Raw genomic sequence first — 17,228 nt, forward strand, 5'->3', positions numbered from 1 at the left:
TACTTAAGGGTGTGTTTTTAACAGTTTTTTTTAAGTGAGGCGTTATTTCCAGCCATACTTCCTCTGTTAAAAACACTGTTGCACACTTCTGCATGCAGACAATCCGCAACTCAACTCCCCTCAGAATATGTGACTCCAATAACGGAGAGCAAGATGATGTGGATCAAGATAGCTTCGACTGCCAGTGAGTACTGCTGTAAATTTGGGCATTATAATCAGTGGCGGACTTAGCAGTTTTGGGGCCCCAGGTGAAGAATAACATGGGGCCCTCTTCAGTGGTTGTATTTATCATTTTTTCAAAAAAACAAAAAAAAAACAAAACATAGAATAACTTATGTACTGGTCCTCTTTTAAATATATCAAGAATCCAAATGTTTTGATGAGCTTTAAAAAACTGAAATCACGTTTAAGAAATGTATTTTATAGTATATACATTATTCTTACTTGGAAAAACATTACATATATGAAATGTCAACTTTATTTATAAAGCACTTTTAAAAGCAGCAGAGGCTGACCAAAGTGTTTAACAATTAAAGATAAATGAAAGCAACAATCTAAAATAAACAAAATAATACAAAAGTAATAAAAATCAATAAAATCCCCAACTCATACTGAGTTAAAAGCCAGAGAGATAAACTGAGTTTTCAATGGATTTAAAATCATTCAATGAACGGGCCTGCCTAACTTGCATGGGCAGTGCATTCCACAAACTTATAGAAGCTTTTCTATAGCACAGCTAAAAATAAAAATCAATGCCAGAAAGGCTTCTGTAGCATTATTAAAAATAAAAGTCAATGCCCAGAAATGCTTCTGTAGCATTACTAAAAATAAAAGTCAATGCCAGAAATGCTTTTTTGTTTTCAAATTGAAGCTGTATTTGTTGACTCAAGATTAAAATGAAAAAGCAATCCGCCAAACCACCTTTTCTTTTTCTTCTTCAACACAGCTCATTCTATCACTTAATTAAAATGATAAAGAAAATGGTATTTGACATTTAATTTTCAAAAGGGTCTCTGGTAAATGTGTAGTAAAATTCAATTAGAAATATCTAATTTGACAATTAAAATGGATTAACAGAAATGCTTTTTCACTTTCACAATGTAACTGCATGAAATGACACAAAATTAAAATTAAAAATCAATCCTTTAATTATGCTTTTTCATTTCCTTCTTCAACATCGCACACTCTGTGACATAATTAAAGCAAAAATACAAAGAGGGGATTACATTTTTGTTTTCACATCCCCCCTCAAAAAGTGTAGCATAATTCAATTCTAGTCAGCATTTTCAAGAGAAGCGCTACGGAAGCGCTTCCATATTTCACAGCCCCTCGAATCACTTTGCTTCGTCTGACCACTTTTTAAAAATTGCTTTGAATCATCATCTAATCTCTACCAGTGATTGGCAGATAGATAGTGTTGCCAGATAGTAACAGTTTTCCAGCCCAAAAGTTATCAAAAGACCACCAGACCCAACAAAAAACTACCCAAAATACTAATCAGTGATTACTAGCAGTAATTAATCATCCATTATTTATTAATTCCCGATTTGATTGAAAGTCCAACTTTAACACATTTTTAATGATATTACATCCACCATTTTTGCAGTCAGTCAGAGAAAAACATGAAATAATGGACTCCTATTGAACTTTACTAACAACCACTGCTGATTTACTCAAATATTAAGGCGAATTAAATAAAAGGAAAGTGAAAAAACAAGAATAATTAAACACTAGCCTATAGAAATTCTAGTTTAACTTATTTACCAATCAAAAACAAAAGTGGAAATTGTTCTTGTTTTGTTACTATTCATGAATTTAGGTCAGATCAAATAAAAGCAAATGTCCTTGTGAAGCGTGATGATTTTTTATTTAAATTGTTTTTTTTATTAAATTTCCAAGTAGTAAATAAAACATTTAGAACTAAATCAAATATCACCTGAAACGACTCTAAAAATCTGTCATTTTTTTTACATAAATAAAAGATTGTTTATTGCCAATGATAAAATGGATTTGTATTACATTTATTTCATTTTTAGTTCTCCAAATTAATTCTATCTCAGTCAGTTTATGATGTAGTTTGAATAAAGTTGTAACTTAAAGATTTTATTGTTATTTTACATTCATAGGGGATTTTTTAAACACTTTTTTTACTTTAAAATTTAAAACTGAATCATTTTCAGTTCATGTTAGTTTACAATTCTTGCCAAATTGAAAAGACAACTGATATTTAAATCCACCTCTTGGATGTTTTTCAATGTTTTTCTAACAACAAAACAGTTCTGAAATTCAATCGTCACTTTAAATCTGTCAAGTCAAATGTGCCTAAGTTATGGTTAATTGTGCTTGTGTGGACCTATGATGATTTAGGGACCCATCAAGTATTTATAATTTCTTATAGCATTGCCGAGTCCATGTAAAATTTAATGGTAAATGTAAACTTGATTTGAATAAAAATGGATCTGAACACAGTCCGATTTCAAGTCTGGTCCTGAGCCTGTACAGGTATTATTCTACAAGTATTACTTTATATGGTGCTTATGAACAAAATTGTACAAAGAAAAATAATAATAATAAAAAGATGTTGCCACTTCTGTCCTAGCTTCTCTCTTGCTGTGTTTTCTTGGAGCTCTTTGCATCGTTGGGGCAGAGAATGACGTCTGTGTGCCAAGTATTCAGGTAAGAGCAGCAGTGGAAACATATAAAATAGTTCAAAGTTAGTTTTTATTGTTCTTATCTAAAATCCCAACATTGTTGAATTTTGTCTTTCAGACAGAATGCTTTAACACATCCGACTATGAGGATTCTTCTGGTATGGTCCGTATCACGATGCTACACGGTAAGGAGCTGAACATCAACGTCAACGGCCTCTCTGGTTCTCCTGTCTGCAGGTGGATCAGAGGAAATCAAACAATAATGACCTCGTAAGTAAACTCTGCATGAGATGAGTCTTCTCTATTTTCTTTATTTATAATCTGAACTGAATTTTGTCCTAATCATTTTAGGGACAAGACTCACTTCATGGTGATGCCAGATTCAGGCCAGTACACTCTGACTTGTTCTGGTCACAATATGACCATTTTCTCAAAGACTGTGGTCCTTCATGTTCTGCAAAGTGAGTATAAATTTTATAGCTCAGTTCCTCATTTTTAGTTCTTTTATTTAATTTTAAACAAGGATAACTAAGATCTTTTACATATCTTATAGAACGTCCCACCAAACCACAATTGCTGCTGACTAACGTGAATGCACGAAACAGATCTCCCCAATTTTTGTGCATTTCTGAAGATATTTCCAAGCCAGAACTTGAATGGTCAAAGTAAGATGTCAGCCACAAATACATCCAACAAACAGCTGTGATAATACCGCATAATATTCTGAAATGCCCTTTTATTTTAAACAGAGGCAACAAAGGTGAAATTGTTGCTGGTGAAAAGGCAATGAGCACAGTGTCAACAACTCACTATGAGGACAAGGAAGTGATGTGTTGTGCAACCAACACACAAGGACAAGAATGCACACAACTGTATGACTATGGTAAATAGATAAATAAAAACACAGCTACAGTGATGTTGGCAAACATAACTTTCTGAAAGCGGATAATATGCAAAGTTAAAAGATGAACTGTTCACAGTCAACATGGGAAAATTATGGTAAACTGAGCCTTTGGTACTTTTCAGACTTCAATGAAAAGGAAATTGTCTCTAATGTGACCCTGAGCCCCGGAGACAGCTTACTGCTTTGCTGCAAAATTAAGAACTCGAACAATTATCCTGCTTGGAGGAAAGACGGGGAACAACTGAACCTGAACTCATTACAATGCCAAAAGGACCAAATCAAAGAGGTGACCGAATTCCCTTCACTTTGCAGAGGAAGAAATTCAACCATTTTTATATTCCTTAGATGGGAATAAAAATATAATGCTATAAGTTTATTGCTTCATTAATCTTACTTTTTTTCCAGATGTGCCTGTTAAATGATAGGCATAATTGGCAGCGGTCCTACCTGTCCATCCCAAAAGTTAGTGAGAAGCACAGTGGCACCTACACCTGCAGCTTGAACGGCAGGAACAAATCTTTTCATGTCCAGGTTTTGGGTCAGTAGAGCATCGCATATTGAGTCAAATGACGTTTGGTGAACAGTTTAGCTTCAAATGCTTTGACTGGTTTCTGTGTCTCCTCAGCTGAAGGCTTCATTTCTGCTCAGCTGGATGAACGTCTGGACGTGTTAGCTGAGAAAAAAACTGGTGTTTGTTTGGAAGCAAAGCTTTCCTACCACCCTGCACTCCAGCTTTGCTCTTGGCAGGATCCCGATGGGAATGTTTATAAATGCACAGAGACTTGGGCAACAAAGCACAGGTAATTTATTTAAAGAAAAAACAAAAAAAAAGTTAATAATATAGTTGGATAATAAAAAGTATTGTTAATAATACAGGGACAATTTCTATCGTTAAAAAACAAAGTTGGAAAAAAACTGAGAAAAGTAATAACTACAAAACTGCTTTTCAGGACTGTGAAATTTTGTAATCTCCAAAAATCGGGAATCTATAAGTTATTTCTTGAAGCTGCAGGAAAAAAGGAAACAAAAGAGATCAAAGTTTGTGTTGCAGGTAAGTCCCACCTTTATCGTTGTTGGACTTTGTTTAGTTTCTAAAAGTAAAATCTTGCAGTGCCTGTAATCAGATTTTCTTACAGACAAACCAGAATTCAAACTTGATAGACGTGATAATTCCCTCACCTATGTGGTTGAAAGTGTCCCACCACTAAACTTCACATGGCTATCCTGCGAATCTTCTAATGACAGGTATTTGTCGCTGAAGTCTTGAAGGTCACTGTAGAATTGTTGTTTAAAAGTGCCTGTTTGTGTCGATCCAGCTGTAAATCAAACTCATCCTGGGAGGTGGTTGAAGAAGGCTATGAAGAACACCCTGAGGAACTGTGTGTCACAAAAATTAAGAAGTCATTGAACGGACACAAGGCGGCAGGACCGCTTGTAAAGTTTTGCGTGACAAACTTGCTTAAAAGTTGGTGTGACCAGACGTATGGGTTGCAGTTGCCAGCTCCTACCCAACCATCTACAGGTAACACAGTTGTAGCGGCAGAACACCAGTCGCACTATAGCTGGCAGAAATAATCACTGCTGTTTGTCCTTTTAGGCTTTATCCATCCTGATAACAGCTACATTATGCCGTTAAAAGTTGGAATTGGCGTTCTGCTCCTGGCTTTAGCCATTGTTGTAGTGTCGCTCATCTTCTTAGTCCAAAAGAAGGTTTGTTTCACACATTAGCGCATTTTCGGTCAGACATATGGAAGAACACTAAATCCAACCCTCTTTGGTTCCAAAAACAGAAACAGCAGTACCAGCCTCAACTTCAGATGATCCAGATGGTTGGGCCCAATGACAATGATTATATCTACATTAACTTCAAGGACTTTGAGAATAACAAGAATTGGGAGTTTCCCAGGGAGAACCTGGAACTGGGTATGAGAGAAATTAAATTGCTTAAAAACCAGATTCACTAATCTAAACAAATTTCTAATTTTGTCAGAATATTTGTATCAGAAACACATAAGAAAGTAATATTTAAAATAAAAAGTATTTAATACTTGTGTTTTTTGTCTTACTTGTCATTTTTATGTTTGATTTTATGTGTTTTTGGTATTTGTTGTTGGCAAACAACCCCTTTCCCCTGGTACTAGAGTTGAAAATTAGTTTTGCAGCCAGCACTGGCGTATTTACAGAAATGTACTTTAACGTGCACTGTCCCCGTTCAGATCAAAATCAATTGAAAATACAAATCAAATTGGATTCAATGACCACAAATAAACAAACTTAATTCACTCTTATTTTCCATTACTGATTATATTTTAGTGAATTTATATGATCAGAGGTAATTACCACGGATACATAAGTTATTATAAAGCTTATTCAGTGAATTTGATTAATGATTTAGGGAGATGGGTTGCCCATATTACATAAAACATCACATGAAATTCTGTCTACATTTGAATAGATTGAAACTTAATAATGAAAAAAATCCACATAACATAAAACAGTTTCTTCTTTTTGCTTAAAATGTTACTTTACTTCCTGTTTTTGTTTTGAGACTGAAAAATATCGCACATTGAGTATTGAGTTAAAAGACAAATTTAAAATACATGTTTTTATGATAATATTTCAAGATTCTTTTTGTTTGTTTTGTTTTTGCATTACAATTTATCGCTGTGGTGTTTGATTACATCACCTTCAGGTAAAGAACTGGGCTCTGGAGCCTTTGGCATGGTGGTCCAGGCTACAGCTTATGGCATCAACAAGCCAGGAGTGTCTCAGCAGGTTGCTGTTAAGATGCTGAAAGGTCAGTGGTTGTTTCAAGACTGACAAGCAAACTGTTACAGTTTATTTAATGTGTATCACCTTTCAGAAAAACACCAGTCAGTTGAAAAGGAAGCTCTCATGTCTGAGTTGAAGATGCTGACTCACATCGGCCACCACACCAACATCGTAAACCTCCTTGGAGCATGCACTGAAATAGGTATGTCTAGATGAAAGCCAATGAAGTGATTGGGTTTCCTATAAGAAAATGCAAACACTGTTGTCTTTTTTGTTTTTACGGTTAGGCCCCATTTACCTGATTTTCCAGTACTGCTGTTATGGAGACCTCCTGAACTATCTTAAGAAGAACAGCAACTGCTACTACAAGTCTGTGACCGATGCCTTCAGCAAGGACCGTTTCAAGAACATTTACTGCAAGATGCAGTTGAAGAAACCTTCCAGGTTGAAGAAAAAGTCCATCACAAGCAGCAACCAAAATGCACAACAACACCATTTAGTTCAATTGGCATGTATTATCTATGTAGGTATATGGGATCTATTTGTTTGCATGCAGATTGCAAACTCAAAAACACAAAGATTTTCATTTGACAAAAGCTAGAATTAAGCAATTAGGGCTAATTATTTTTTGAAAAGCAATTCATATAAAAGTTATGCATTAATTTGAATGTATTTCTTTTATTATAATTAATCATTTTGGCAATAATGTGTTTTAGCTTTTGTTTTGTGCTGAGTCTATACTTGTTAATTTAATTAAAAATTAAAAATAGCCACCTAAATCTCTTAGGAGTAAATATTAATAAATGCAAAGTGAAGAGCACAACAAATAACAAAATAACGACAAAGAAAAAGACATTAAGACCATATTTTTTAAGAATAACAATTTTGTTAAGAATAAACATTTTGGTAAAAGGCTAAAACTTTTGATAAAGGATTCCGGGGGAAATAAAATAGTATTTTTATCATTTGTGAACTGTTCTGTCTCTTTAGTGAGCCTGTCTCAACCACGGACAACTATGTGCCCATGCACGCCTCAACCACCAGGGGGCAGGAGAACATCGCCCTTCTGTCCATCAGTTCCTCTGAAAATGACACCTATGAAGGTGAGACACATGAGAGAAGAAAGAAAAAATATGAACAGAAATCCCTGAAAAACATTTTTAAAATAAAGCAAGTATTATCTTTTCATTTTCAGACCCTGAAATCTTTGAAAGTGCAGACGATCAGACGGAGGACCCGCATGCTCTCACCTTTGATGACCTGCTTTTGTTCGCTTTACAAGTGGCTAAGGGCATGGAGTTCCTCTCCTCTAAGAATGTAAGGGACAGATTTTACTTCCTAAAGCAGATAGCAGCACTTTGTTAAAATGTGGACAGAGAGAAAGTTGGATTTAACATCCCATATTACTAAGATGAAAAGAAGTTCACAGGTTTATCCTAAAACATTGATTTTAAATACATGATAAAGAATGGGATTAGTAAAATAATTAACTAATAAGTCATCTTTTGTCGTTTGAACTGACAGAGGAAACTACTTTTTCTGCATTTTCAAAACTTGGGTTTTGAGGTTGAGTTTTTGTTGCATTTGCTGCTTCTTTTCTGCAGTGCATCCACCGGGACCTGGCAGCTCGAAATGTGTTATTGACAAAAGGAAGGATGGCCAAGATTGGTGACTTTGGACTTGCCCGAGACATTGACAATGACTCCAACTATGTTGTGAGAGGAAACGTGAGTGACCAAAAAAATGATTTATACAGCGTTTCCCCCTTTTGCCACTTTTTTTTTAAATAAGATAACTACCTGCCCCTCAGGTGCGTTTGCCAGTGAAGTGGATGGCACCAGAGAGCCTCTTTCAGGGGATATACACCACGAAGAGTGACGTCTGGGCTTATGGCATTCTGCTATGGGAGATCTTCTCACTTGGTAGTTTCACAGAACAGTACTCAACGCATTTGACTTGAAAAAAGTCTCTAAATGCTCACTGTAAAGTTCTAAATTTAAATCGTGTGAACAGAAAAATAAAATCTTATTCAGAAGTACAAACCACTGTGGTTTTGATCACAGAAACAAATCGGTTTCTCTCGTTTGGCCCTTAAGGCTCTGAAGGTCAAGTAGCTAAAGGTTGCTGCCACAGATTTAAGACTTATAATTCAGCAAATCACAATCAATAAATCGTACACAAAGTTCTTTGAAAAGGCTGTGGGTTGCATTTTACTGATGACTAGAAATACGCCGACATTTTAACATGGGCCCGACTTTAGACATGCCTGCTCTAATCTTAACTTCTGTTTTCAGGTGTTACTCCGTACCCCAGCATGAAGGTGGACCACACATTCTATTCAATTATCGAGAAAGGATTCAAGATGGACTGTCCGTACCATGCCAGCGAGTCTGTGTAGGTGTTTGAGGTTATAGGCTTAAGATGTTGTTCACCTTTCGGCACATCCCATCAGGGGTCGCCACAGTGAATCAGGTTTTACCAATTTGTCTGAGATTTTTACACCTCACACAACCCTGTATTTTATCTGGGCTGGGGACCGGCACAGGGAGACCCTACTTGAGTCCCTTTGTGGCCACATAGTTAGTCATTAGCGTAAAGGGTCTTGCCCGATGACCCGCACTGGCCCACATTAAGTTCATTGCGCCCCTGGGAAAAAAACCCTGGTTTCTTGCACGCCAGCCCTACACCCAGCCGACGGAGCCATCCAGCCACTTGGAATATAGGTTTAAGTGGTACTTAAAAACATCTTTGGGATTCACAGTTGTCGTTGTTCACCTTTCGGCATATTCCTTCAGGGGTCACCACAGCCAATCAGCTTTCACTGATTCGCACAGGTGGTTTGACAGAGATTTTTACGCCAGATGCCCTTCCTGACACAACCCTGTATTTTATCCAGACTGGGGACCGGCACAGGTGTCCCAAAAATGGGCTTCCTTGTAGCCACGTAGTTAGTTTGGTAGGACCTTTGGGATTCACAGTCTGGCTGAAAATGACACAGCCCCCCACCCCACCCACCCACAGGAGCAAAAAAGACAACATCTTTAACATTGATGCTTAAAGAAGTTGATGATTTTATATTTCCAATATAAAAACAACAATTAGGTGAATCATAGAATTCATCTAAAAGTTGCAGATGTTGCTAATTTACATATAAACCTATAGAGTTATTTGCAAAGTCATGCTGGTTTGAAGTTTTCATTTGCAAAGCTATTTGTAAAATACTTCCTACCCTGAAATAAAACTAAAAGTTGGATCTTTGGGTTTGTTGTCTCCAGGTATAAAATAATGCGCCAGTGTTGGGACCTGGATCCTTGCAATCGTCCGTCGTTCTCCAAGTTGGCGTCGTTCATGGAGGACCAGCTGATGAACAGAGAAGAGGAGGTATGGTCTCGTACAGCAAATCAGCTTTTATTTCTCTAATTGCACTTGAGTTTTTACATTTTTGTTTATAATACATATCCAAAAAATGCAGTCTGTGTATAGAACTATCCCAGAATAAGACCTCCTTTAACCAAGTTACTTCCTGTTTGCAGCTGTACCATAACATGCCCAACCAGACGGACAGCGACTACCAGAATGCACAGACGGTTTTGGATATTTCTGCTATGATAAAAGAGAATGAAAACAAAGAGTCTGCTAATGACATCCAAGCCCACACAACTGAGAAAAGCCAAGCAGAGCCTGGGCCAGCTGATGAGAAGCTTCTGATGCCTTCTGATTCAGAGTGATCATATCTGTACAATATTGATGCTCAGCGTTTTTATCTGCCTAATATATATTCCAATCATAACAAAATCAAAAGAATTCAAATTTTACTTCTTTTTATTTACTTTTTGGATTATTTTTTCTGCAGAAAAACGTTGGCAGGGATTTAAAATGCTGTTCCTTTTTATTCTTTTTTAATGCTTAGAGAACATTTAGAGACAATTTGATTATCTTTGTTCTATATAATTTATATTCAAGTAACATAAAAAACTTCCAGTGGTTCACAAATAACATCACCACAAATTTATCCAAAGATCAAACAGATGATTTAAAGGGAGATTGTATTTTTCTTATTTAAGTCCTGATGAATACACAATTTTCATTTTATTTATGAATCTACATTTTTCAAGTTAAGAAATTGTACTTAAAAGTAGTATTTTTAGTCTTGTTCACTAAAGCATAGCTCTCAAGTAATATTCAACGGCAGTATATTGTAGCAAACTATAAAAACTTTTATTTACATTTTATCATTTTCTTTTATTACCACTTTGTAGATTTTTAATCACAACTTATTCAAGCCTAAGTTTGTGCTTTTTCAGAATGTACTTTATACATATTTTATAAGCTTTTAATGTTTCTAAAAAATATCTACAACTTTTTTAAAGAGCTTCAAACAGCTGATTGCAATAAAGTTCATGTATTCTTGCATTAACCTGGTTTTGTTATTGTGAAAAACGTATTTGTTGTTGAATTTATGAGGATAAATTATAAACGTATAAACCAATGTTTAAAAAATTTTTTGGCTATAAACTCTTACGAGACATGAATAAAAGGAGAAAAAATTGATTAAAAAATGTATAAAAATTGTCGTTAATACATTGACACAAGGGCTGGTGGCTGTTAAGCCCGGCTGCCTGTGCATCCCAATCCCCCATCATGGAATTTAGCCTTTGTTGTTATGGTGCTCTACTTTGTCCAAAAGAAGATTTGTTTCACACATTAACACGTTTTCAGTCAGACATCCGAAAGAATATTAAGTCAAACTCTGTTTGGTTCCAACAAAATCGGCAGGACCTGCTTTAGATGAACCATTTGGGTTGGGCCCAATGACAGCAATTACACTGACGTCATGTAGCATGTTATCATATTTCTGCCTTTAGATGGCTTTCAGGCAATAATGTTTTGCTTCAGACATTTTTTAACAAATGCTGCGGCTTGAAAAAAACAAATCGTGAAAACAAGTGGCAACAGAGGATCCAGGACCCAAAGCGAAGGAGCTGCCAAGACCAGGATGTGCGAAGAGAGGCAAGGGGAAGGCCAGAACAGCGGACTGGACCGTTGTAGCCATTCGAGGGGTTCCCTTGAGGATGAATTCACTTGCTTTCAGGTTAGGAGCCTAATGACATGAGCATTAAATAAACATGAACGTTACCACTGCCTTCAGAATGAAAAGTGCAAGGAAAAAGCTTAGTTTTAAGTTCATTAGAAGAAAAGAAAACAAAAACACGGCATTGATTTTAAACCTCCCGTGTTATTAAGAAGGCTTATTGTCAGGGTTCTGACTTTTTCCTTAATAAAGAGAAGAACCACACAGGAGATGAGAACTGTTACTAGACTTCTGCAGAAGGAGAATCGGTCTGTGACAGCGCAAACTGTCACAGAGGAGTTCTCCCTTCTATCCAGTCTGGTTTTATTGGTGGCAGGGGTTGATAACATAAAGTAGGTCATTCAATCAACCAGCACAGGAACATCATATTCTTGTATAATTAGAACTTTTCAGGTCATTGTTTTCTTACTGAAAGATAGAACCTAAGACAATCATACCATGGTGATAATAGCATGTAAGCAAATGATAATTACATAATCCTAACATCGCTCCCTTTTTATCATTTCAATCATAAGTAAACACAGATAAATGGAAGGTACAAACGTGAAACATGGTTATTTCATCATAAGAACGAGGCATCAAAACATTATTTCACCACTTGCTTGTAACATTTTCGGTGAAAGATTCAAACGATGCCTTTTGAAGCAGGAGAATTCACATGGGGAGGGGTCCTCTTCAGCTTGTTGGACAAGCTGGTAACGGATGAAAGCCTGCGTGGTGGCCTTCGTGATCATGGACATGACACAAGGCAGAGCGCATGTTGTAAAAAGACAAGACATGCACAAAAAACGATGAGTATAGGGGGTCAATAATTTCAGCAGGAGGTGCCACCATGGACCTGAGGTAAGTCAAGACCAGATGTCACTGGTGGGACTGGCACCAGGAGTCGCAGACTTAACGTAGGCTTGCAACTCTGTTAAGTCGTGCAGTTCAGTAGAAATGTCCTGTCCATCACTGGTACCGTCCGGGATGAAAGTGCAGCAGGTGTCTCCAACCATTTTGCACATGCCTCCCGATAATGCAGTTATGAGGTCAAGCACGAGTCGATTTTGCAGAACCATAGTCCTTATGGCCGACATCCCTGCTACTGATGCATTGGAAAACTTGTAGGTGGTGTTAAGGAGTCTCAGCAATGCGCGCCTGTTGATCTTGATGTGGTCCCTTTACTTCTGCCACTCCGATCCATGGAAAGAGTAACTGTCCAAATTCTGCTCCTCCACCCCAGATGCGGAACTCCCATGGTACTATAGTATTGGTAGTCATTTGTAGGGCATTCATGTGGAACTCCGGTGCAGATTTTTTCCGTTGTGCGGGTTAGGGACAGTTATTCATGAAGATGCGTCTCCATTAGATCGGTTGTAGCCAGGATGTGTGCTGAGTTCATACAGGCAATCTTGCTGTCTCCTGGTGATGGTGCCTGGGCGGAGACCTGCTGTGGTCTCCCAGCAGTGGGCCTTCCATGCTGCTAGGTTGCAGACTCACTTCAAGGACCCAAGTTCTAATGGATGTTGAGTTCCGCTGGTTTCTTCGCTGATGACTGAGACGAACCGCCACTAAAAGGCGGAACCCCTTTGTAGTCAGACTTCACCACAACAGCCTTCTTTAGGCCTCTGGTGCACACTGCAACTTACAGTGACTGAGATGTATCCAGCTGGGGCGTTCAGCTATTGTTATTGCCGTGGCTGTTGTTAGGAGGACTTGGTATGGTCCTTCCCACCGTGGACTGGTCCAGTTCTACCTCTTTTGGACCTTAATGAACACCCCGTCGCGTGGCGGGTTTTTTTTTTTTTTTTTTTTTTCTTAACTTGTTCTGTCCAACAGCTGAGCAAACAGATTAGAGCTGAAGGCTTTTTGTGTTGGACAGGTTTTACTATCACAAAAAGAGGTTATATAGCTTCAAGAAACTAGAGTGTAGATTTGTATAAACCCCTTTTTGTCGTATTATTTTTTATTTATTTGTTACATTTAGTGTGTGTGGGGAGGGAGAGGGGAAGAATGTGAGGGGAGGGTGGAAGAGAGTAAAAGGAAAAAAGGTGAAAAGGTGGGGGATACAAGCACTGATTTGACTAAGTTATTAATTTAAGCTGTAACAATTATACCAGATCTGCTGGAAAGACGAATGTTACATCAAAGGTGAAAATCTGACACTAAGATGAGCGAGAAAAAAAAACTGTCCATCAATACACTGTAGGTAAGGAGGAGGGATGAAGCAGACAGGGAGCAGTGTGGAGTGTGCACGTGCACGTGGGGGTGGAGATACATGCATGCTGCCGACGTGAACCGTGTGTTCATAAAGGGAGCCAGATCCTACCCAGCCAGACCAGCCAGACCAGGAGAGGGGAGGAGAGCCCCCCAGGCCAGAAGCCCCCCCAGCATCCGGACCCAGGCAGCCCGGGAGGGGAGGAGGAGGGGACCGCCCACCCCACCAGCCAGGCACAGAGAGGGCCCCCCTACAGGGGCCCCCCCAATGCCCAGAGGCACAAGCGAACCCAGTGTCCGGCCCCCAGGCCACAAGACAGGAGCGCTTAGCCGTACCAGGCGGCAGCCATGGGGGCCACCGGGCGCCGGACACCGAGACAAAGGCCAGGGACGAAGCCAGGGCCCCCGGAACCCAAGAGCCGGCCACCACCCGACCGGCGCCCCGTCCCCGCAAGCCAGCCCAGGCCCGCGACCTTAGCAACCCAGGGATCGCCACGCACCCACAGCCACAGCCACCCCCCTAAAACCCTACGCACTACCATCCCCCCCGCCATAATATCTGACCCCCCCTCCCCAACCCTCTCAGTGCCCTCCCCTCTCTGTGATGGGGAGGGAAAGCCCCAGAGGGTCCCAGCGAGCCAGCCCCCAGGTCGGTCCTACCCATGCACTCACACACACATACTCACAATCATCTGGTTACCCTCCCTACCCCCGCCGCCAAGCAGCAACCCCCCCCCCAGCCGGCCGACCCCCAGCGCCGCATGCCCGACCCCTCCCGCAGCCGACAGGACACCCATAAGCCCGGCCGCCCTGAGAGGACCAGGCGGGTGAAGACCGGCCGCCCCCCCCCGACCCCACCCATGTATGGAGGTGTGGGAGTGCTGTGTGTGTGCTGCAGGTAAAATAGGAGGTCACCAGTGTGGGGGGATCCACCGCTGCCAAGCCGCAAAGCCCCCCACTCCGGAGTCCCTCTGTGAGTGGTGTGTATTTGCTGTGTGTGTGCTGCTAGCATGCAGTGTGTGTGTCTACAGAGGAAGTTAAAATTGTGGGGGGGCCAGCGAAAGGTGAGCACGGATGTTTCACCGTGCCCCCCTCCACCAGACCCTCTCCACAAGGCCCTAGATGAATCAGAGTGTCTAATATGCAAGTCAAAAGCGGGGAGGAGGGCGGGTGCCAACGAGAACCCAGAGAGGGGCATCCCCAGTGAGCCCCGCGTGGCGGTTTTTGATATGGGGGAAGTGTGCGGTGGCGCAAGGGACGGCATTGTGCGTGCCCGCGGCGTTACACATTAAGAAATGCTGGCTCAAAGAGGTGCATCAGCTTTTATTTTGATATGTTTGATACATCCGTCACTTATTATCACACCCACCTCTTCATCCTCTCCCCCCTCCACACGTATGGTGCAAAGAAAAAAAAGGAGGAAAATACTTAGAGTGAAACAACGTAAAGCAGCCACATGAAAAGGAGTTAGGCAGAAGAAAAACCCCTGCTCAACCGAATTTCGACCAGAGCAGGCAATGGGGATTATTTCCCACAATTCCCCGCTTCGATACAGCAGACCCAACGTGCACGTGACCACCACCCTCTGCTGCAAGACACTTGCGCCCACACCTCTTTGAGGTAGTCTTTGGAACATAACAAGTCAAAAAATTCGAGAGGGGGCGCAACTCATCGTTGGCTGAATCACACACAAACAGCTGATTGGGAGTATTTTTTAGTCTAACAGTTATTGCTAGGCCGCCGGTTTAGCTCGTGCTGGTTTGCGGCGCCTTCCGTACGTGAAACCAGGGTTCAAATCCGGGCTGCTCCCTATTCCCTTCTCTGCTTCTGTGCCGGTCCCAAGCCCGGATAAATTGAGAGGGTTGCGTCAGGAAGGGCATCCGGCATAAAACATTGCCAAGTTAACCGTGCGACTCATCCTCGAAGGAGAGGTTGTTTCGCTGTGGCGAGCCCTGATGGGAAAAGCCGAAAGAGAAAGAAGAGTTATCTCTAGCACGCAGCTGCGCACTAGAGACGTAGCCGCGTCAGTCAGAAGGAAGGGAAGGGGAGGCGAGGGGTGGTGGGCGCAGACAGAAGAGCGCTGCCTACATTACGCAACACCTGAATCATTACGTGCTGTTGGATCACTCAGCAGTTCATGTTAATAATGTCATTATTTACCAACTATCGTAGATATTTTTATTACGTGTCTTGTCTGTCGTTTAGTTTTAGACAAAAAGACAGCAGGTAATGCAGGAAAACAGCTGCACTTTATGAGATCAGAAATAAACTATGGATCATTATTTATGAATGGATTGAGGGTTTTTTGGAGGATTTTTTACTGTTGGTGTTGCACAAAATTAGGGAAATGCCAAATATTTTTGGAGTAATCCCACAGATGAGTTCTATGATTTAGATTTCCATGTTTTATAAGACCTAAAAATGATATAATTTGTTTTGTTTTTTAGATCCAATCCCTCTGATATGTTCTACAAAGACACACACGACGTCAAAGAAATGAACTTATTGCTAAAAATGATGCAGGAGTCCAACTCTAAAAAATGATAAGAGCGCAAAGAAAACAGAAATACATGATTTCTTCTTTCTTATTACTAATATTTCCATGCTTTGTTTGTTTTGTTCTGCAGCATCTTCATATTTGTATAATTTTGACAGAATATATTTTTATGGAGAGCAAAATATTCAATTCAATTCAATTCAATTTTATTTGTATAGCCCAAAATCACAACAACAGTCGTCTCGATGGGCTTCGAAGTAAAACATGAACTCAAAAGGATCACGAATACAAAGAGTTCAATAGGAAAATATTAAAATGAACTAACAAACTGACTAAACTATACTGGCATCCCTGCCCTTAGACCCCCTGGGAAAAACTCCCAAAAAAAACGGATTCCGGAAAAAATGAAGAAACCTCAGGGGTGCCCACATGAAGGAGGGATCCTCCCCCAGGACGGACAGGCGATTTACCAGAACTCTTAGAGAAGAATTAACTTATCTAACTCTACAATTACATATATAAAGTATATGGAGTTCGGTAATATTTTGAGCTGCTGTTGACTGTCTAATCTGGTGTGAGAGTATTTTATTAGGCTTATCCCCAAACTCATAATAGCTATAACGGGTCCTGAGTATTAATTGCACTGCCTCGTCGGTGGCCAATGAATCAAATTCTGCCTTTTTTAAAAGCAGTTCCTTAGATCAGCACTGGGGGATTCTGCACTCCGATATGACAGAGTAAAGATCACAGCTCTTTTGTGAGGCAATCTTATTTTTATAGGCACTGTATGATATTATTTCCCCTCTCAGAAATGCTTTACATGCTTCCCAAATTGAAATTGCAGATGCATCTGGTGTATTATTAGTAGAAATGTAAAGGTCAATACGTTCACTAATAAACTGAACAAAGTCTGTGTCTTTTAGAAGCAATGGGTTAAAGCGCCATGGAGACCGTGACAAAGAGTTGCCTGGGGGGGGGGGGGGGGGGGGGGGATATCAAGCGTAACAGGTGAATGATCTGATATTACCATGGGGTTGTATTCACAAGAGTTGACCGCAGAGAGCAAATTATTATCAATGAGGGGAAAAAATCGATTCTAGAAAAAGAGCTGTG

General features: G+C 40.0%; 1 protein-coding gene across 1 annotated transcript; it reads left to right on the top strand.

The window, feature by feature from the left end:
* The first annotated feature begins 52 nt into the window (after positions 1-52).
* On the top strand, positions 53-10,744 carry flt3 (fms related tyrosine kinase 3). Its single transcript, XM_023949926.1, has 24 exons — positions 53-184; positions 2,600-2,676; positions 2,770-2,921; positions 3,003-3,112; positions 3,205-3,316; positions 3,401-3,534; positions 3,678-3,841; positions 3,961-4,093; positions 4,181-4,355; positions 4,506-4,606; positions 4,692-4,800; positions 4,872-5,077; positions 5,153-5,265; positions 5,346-5,478; positions 6,248-6,352; positions 6,419-6,529; positions 6,615-6,771; positions 7,318-7,430; positions 7,523-7,644; positions 7,932-8,054; positions 8,138-8,249; positions 8,622-8,721; positions 9,603-9,708; positions 9,861-10,744. Exons 1-24 carry the CDS (start codon positions 154-156, stop codon positions 10,053-10,055), a joined length of 2,994 nt encoding a protein of 997 aa, XP_023805694.1. The 5' UTR covers positions 53-153; the 3' UTR covers positions 10,056-10,744.
* The last annotated feature ends 6,484 nt before the right edge of the window (positions 10,745-17,228 follow it).

The sequence above is a fragment of the Oryzias latipes genome, chromosome 20 (assembly GCF_002234675.1).
Source record: "Oryzias latipes chromosome 20, ASM223467v1".
Classification (NCBI taxonomy): Eukaryota; Metazoa; Chordata; class Actinopteri; order Beloniformes; family Adrianichthyidae; genus Oryzias; species Oryzias latipes.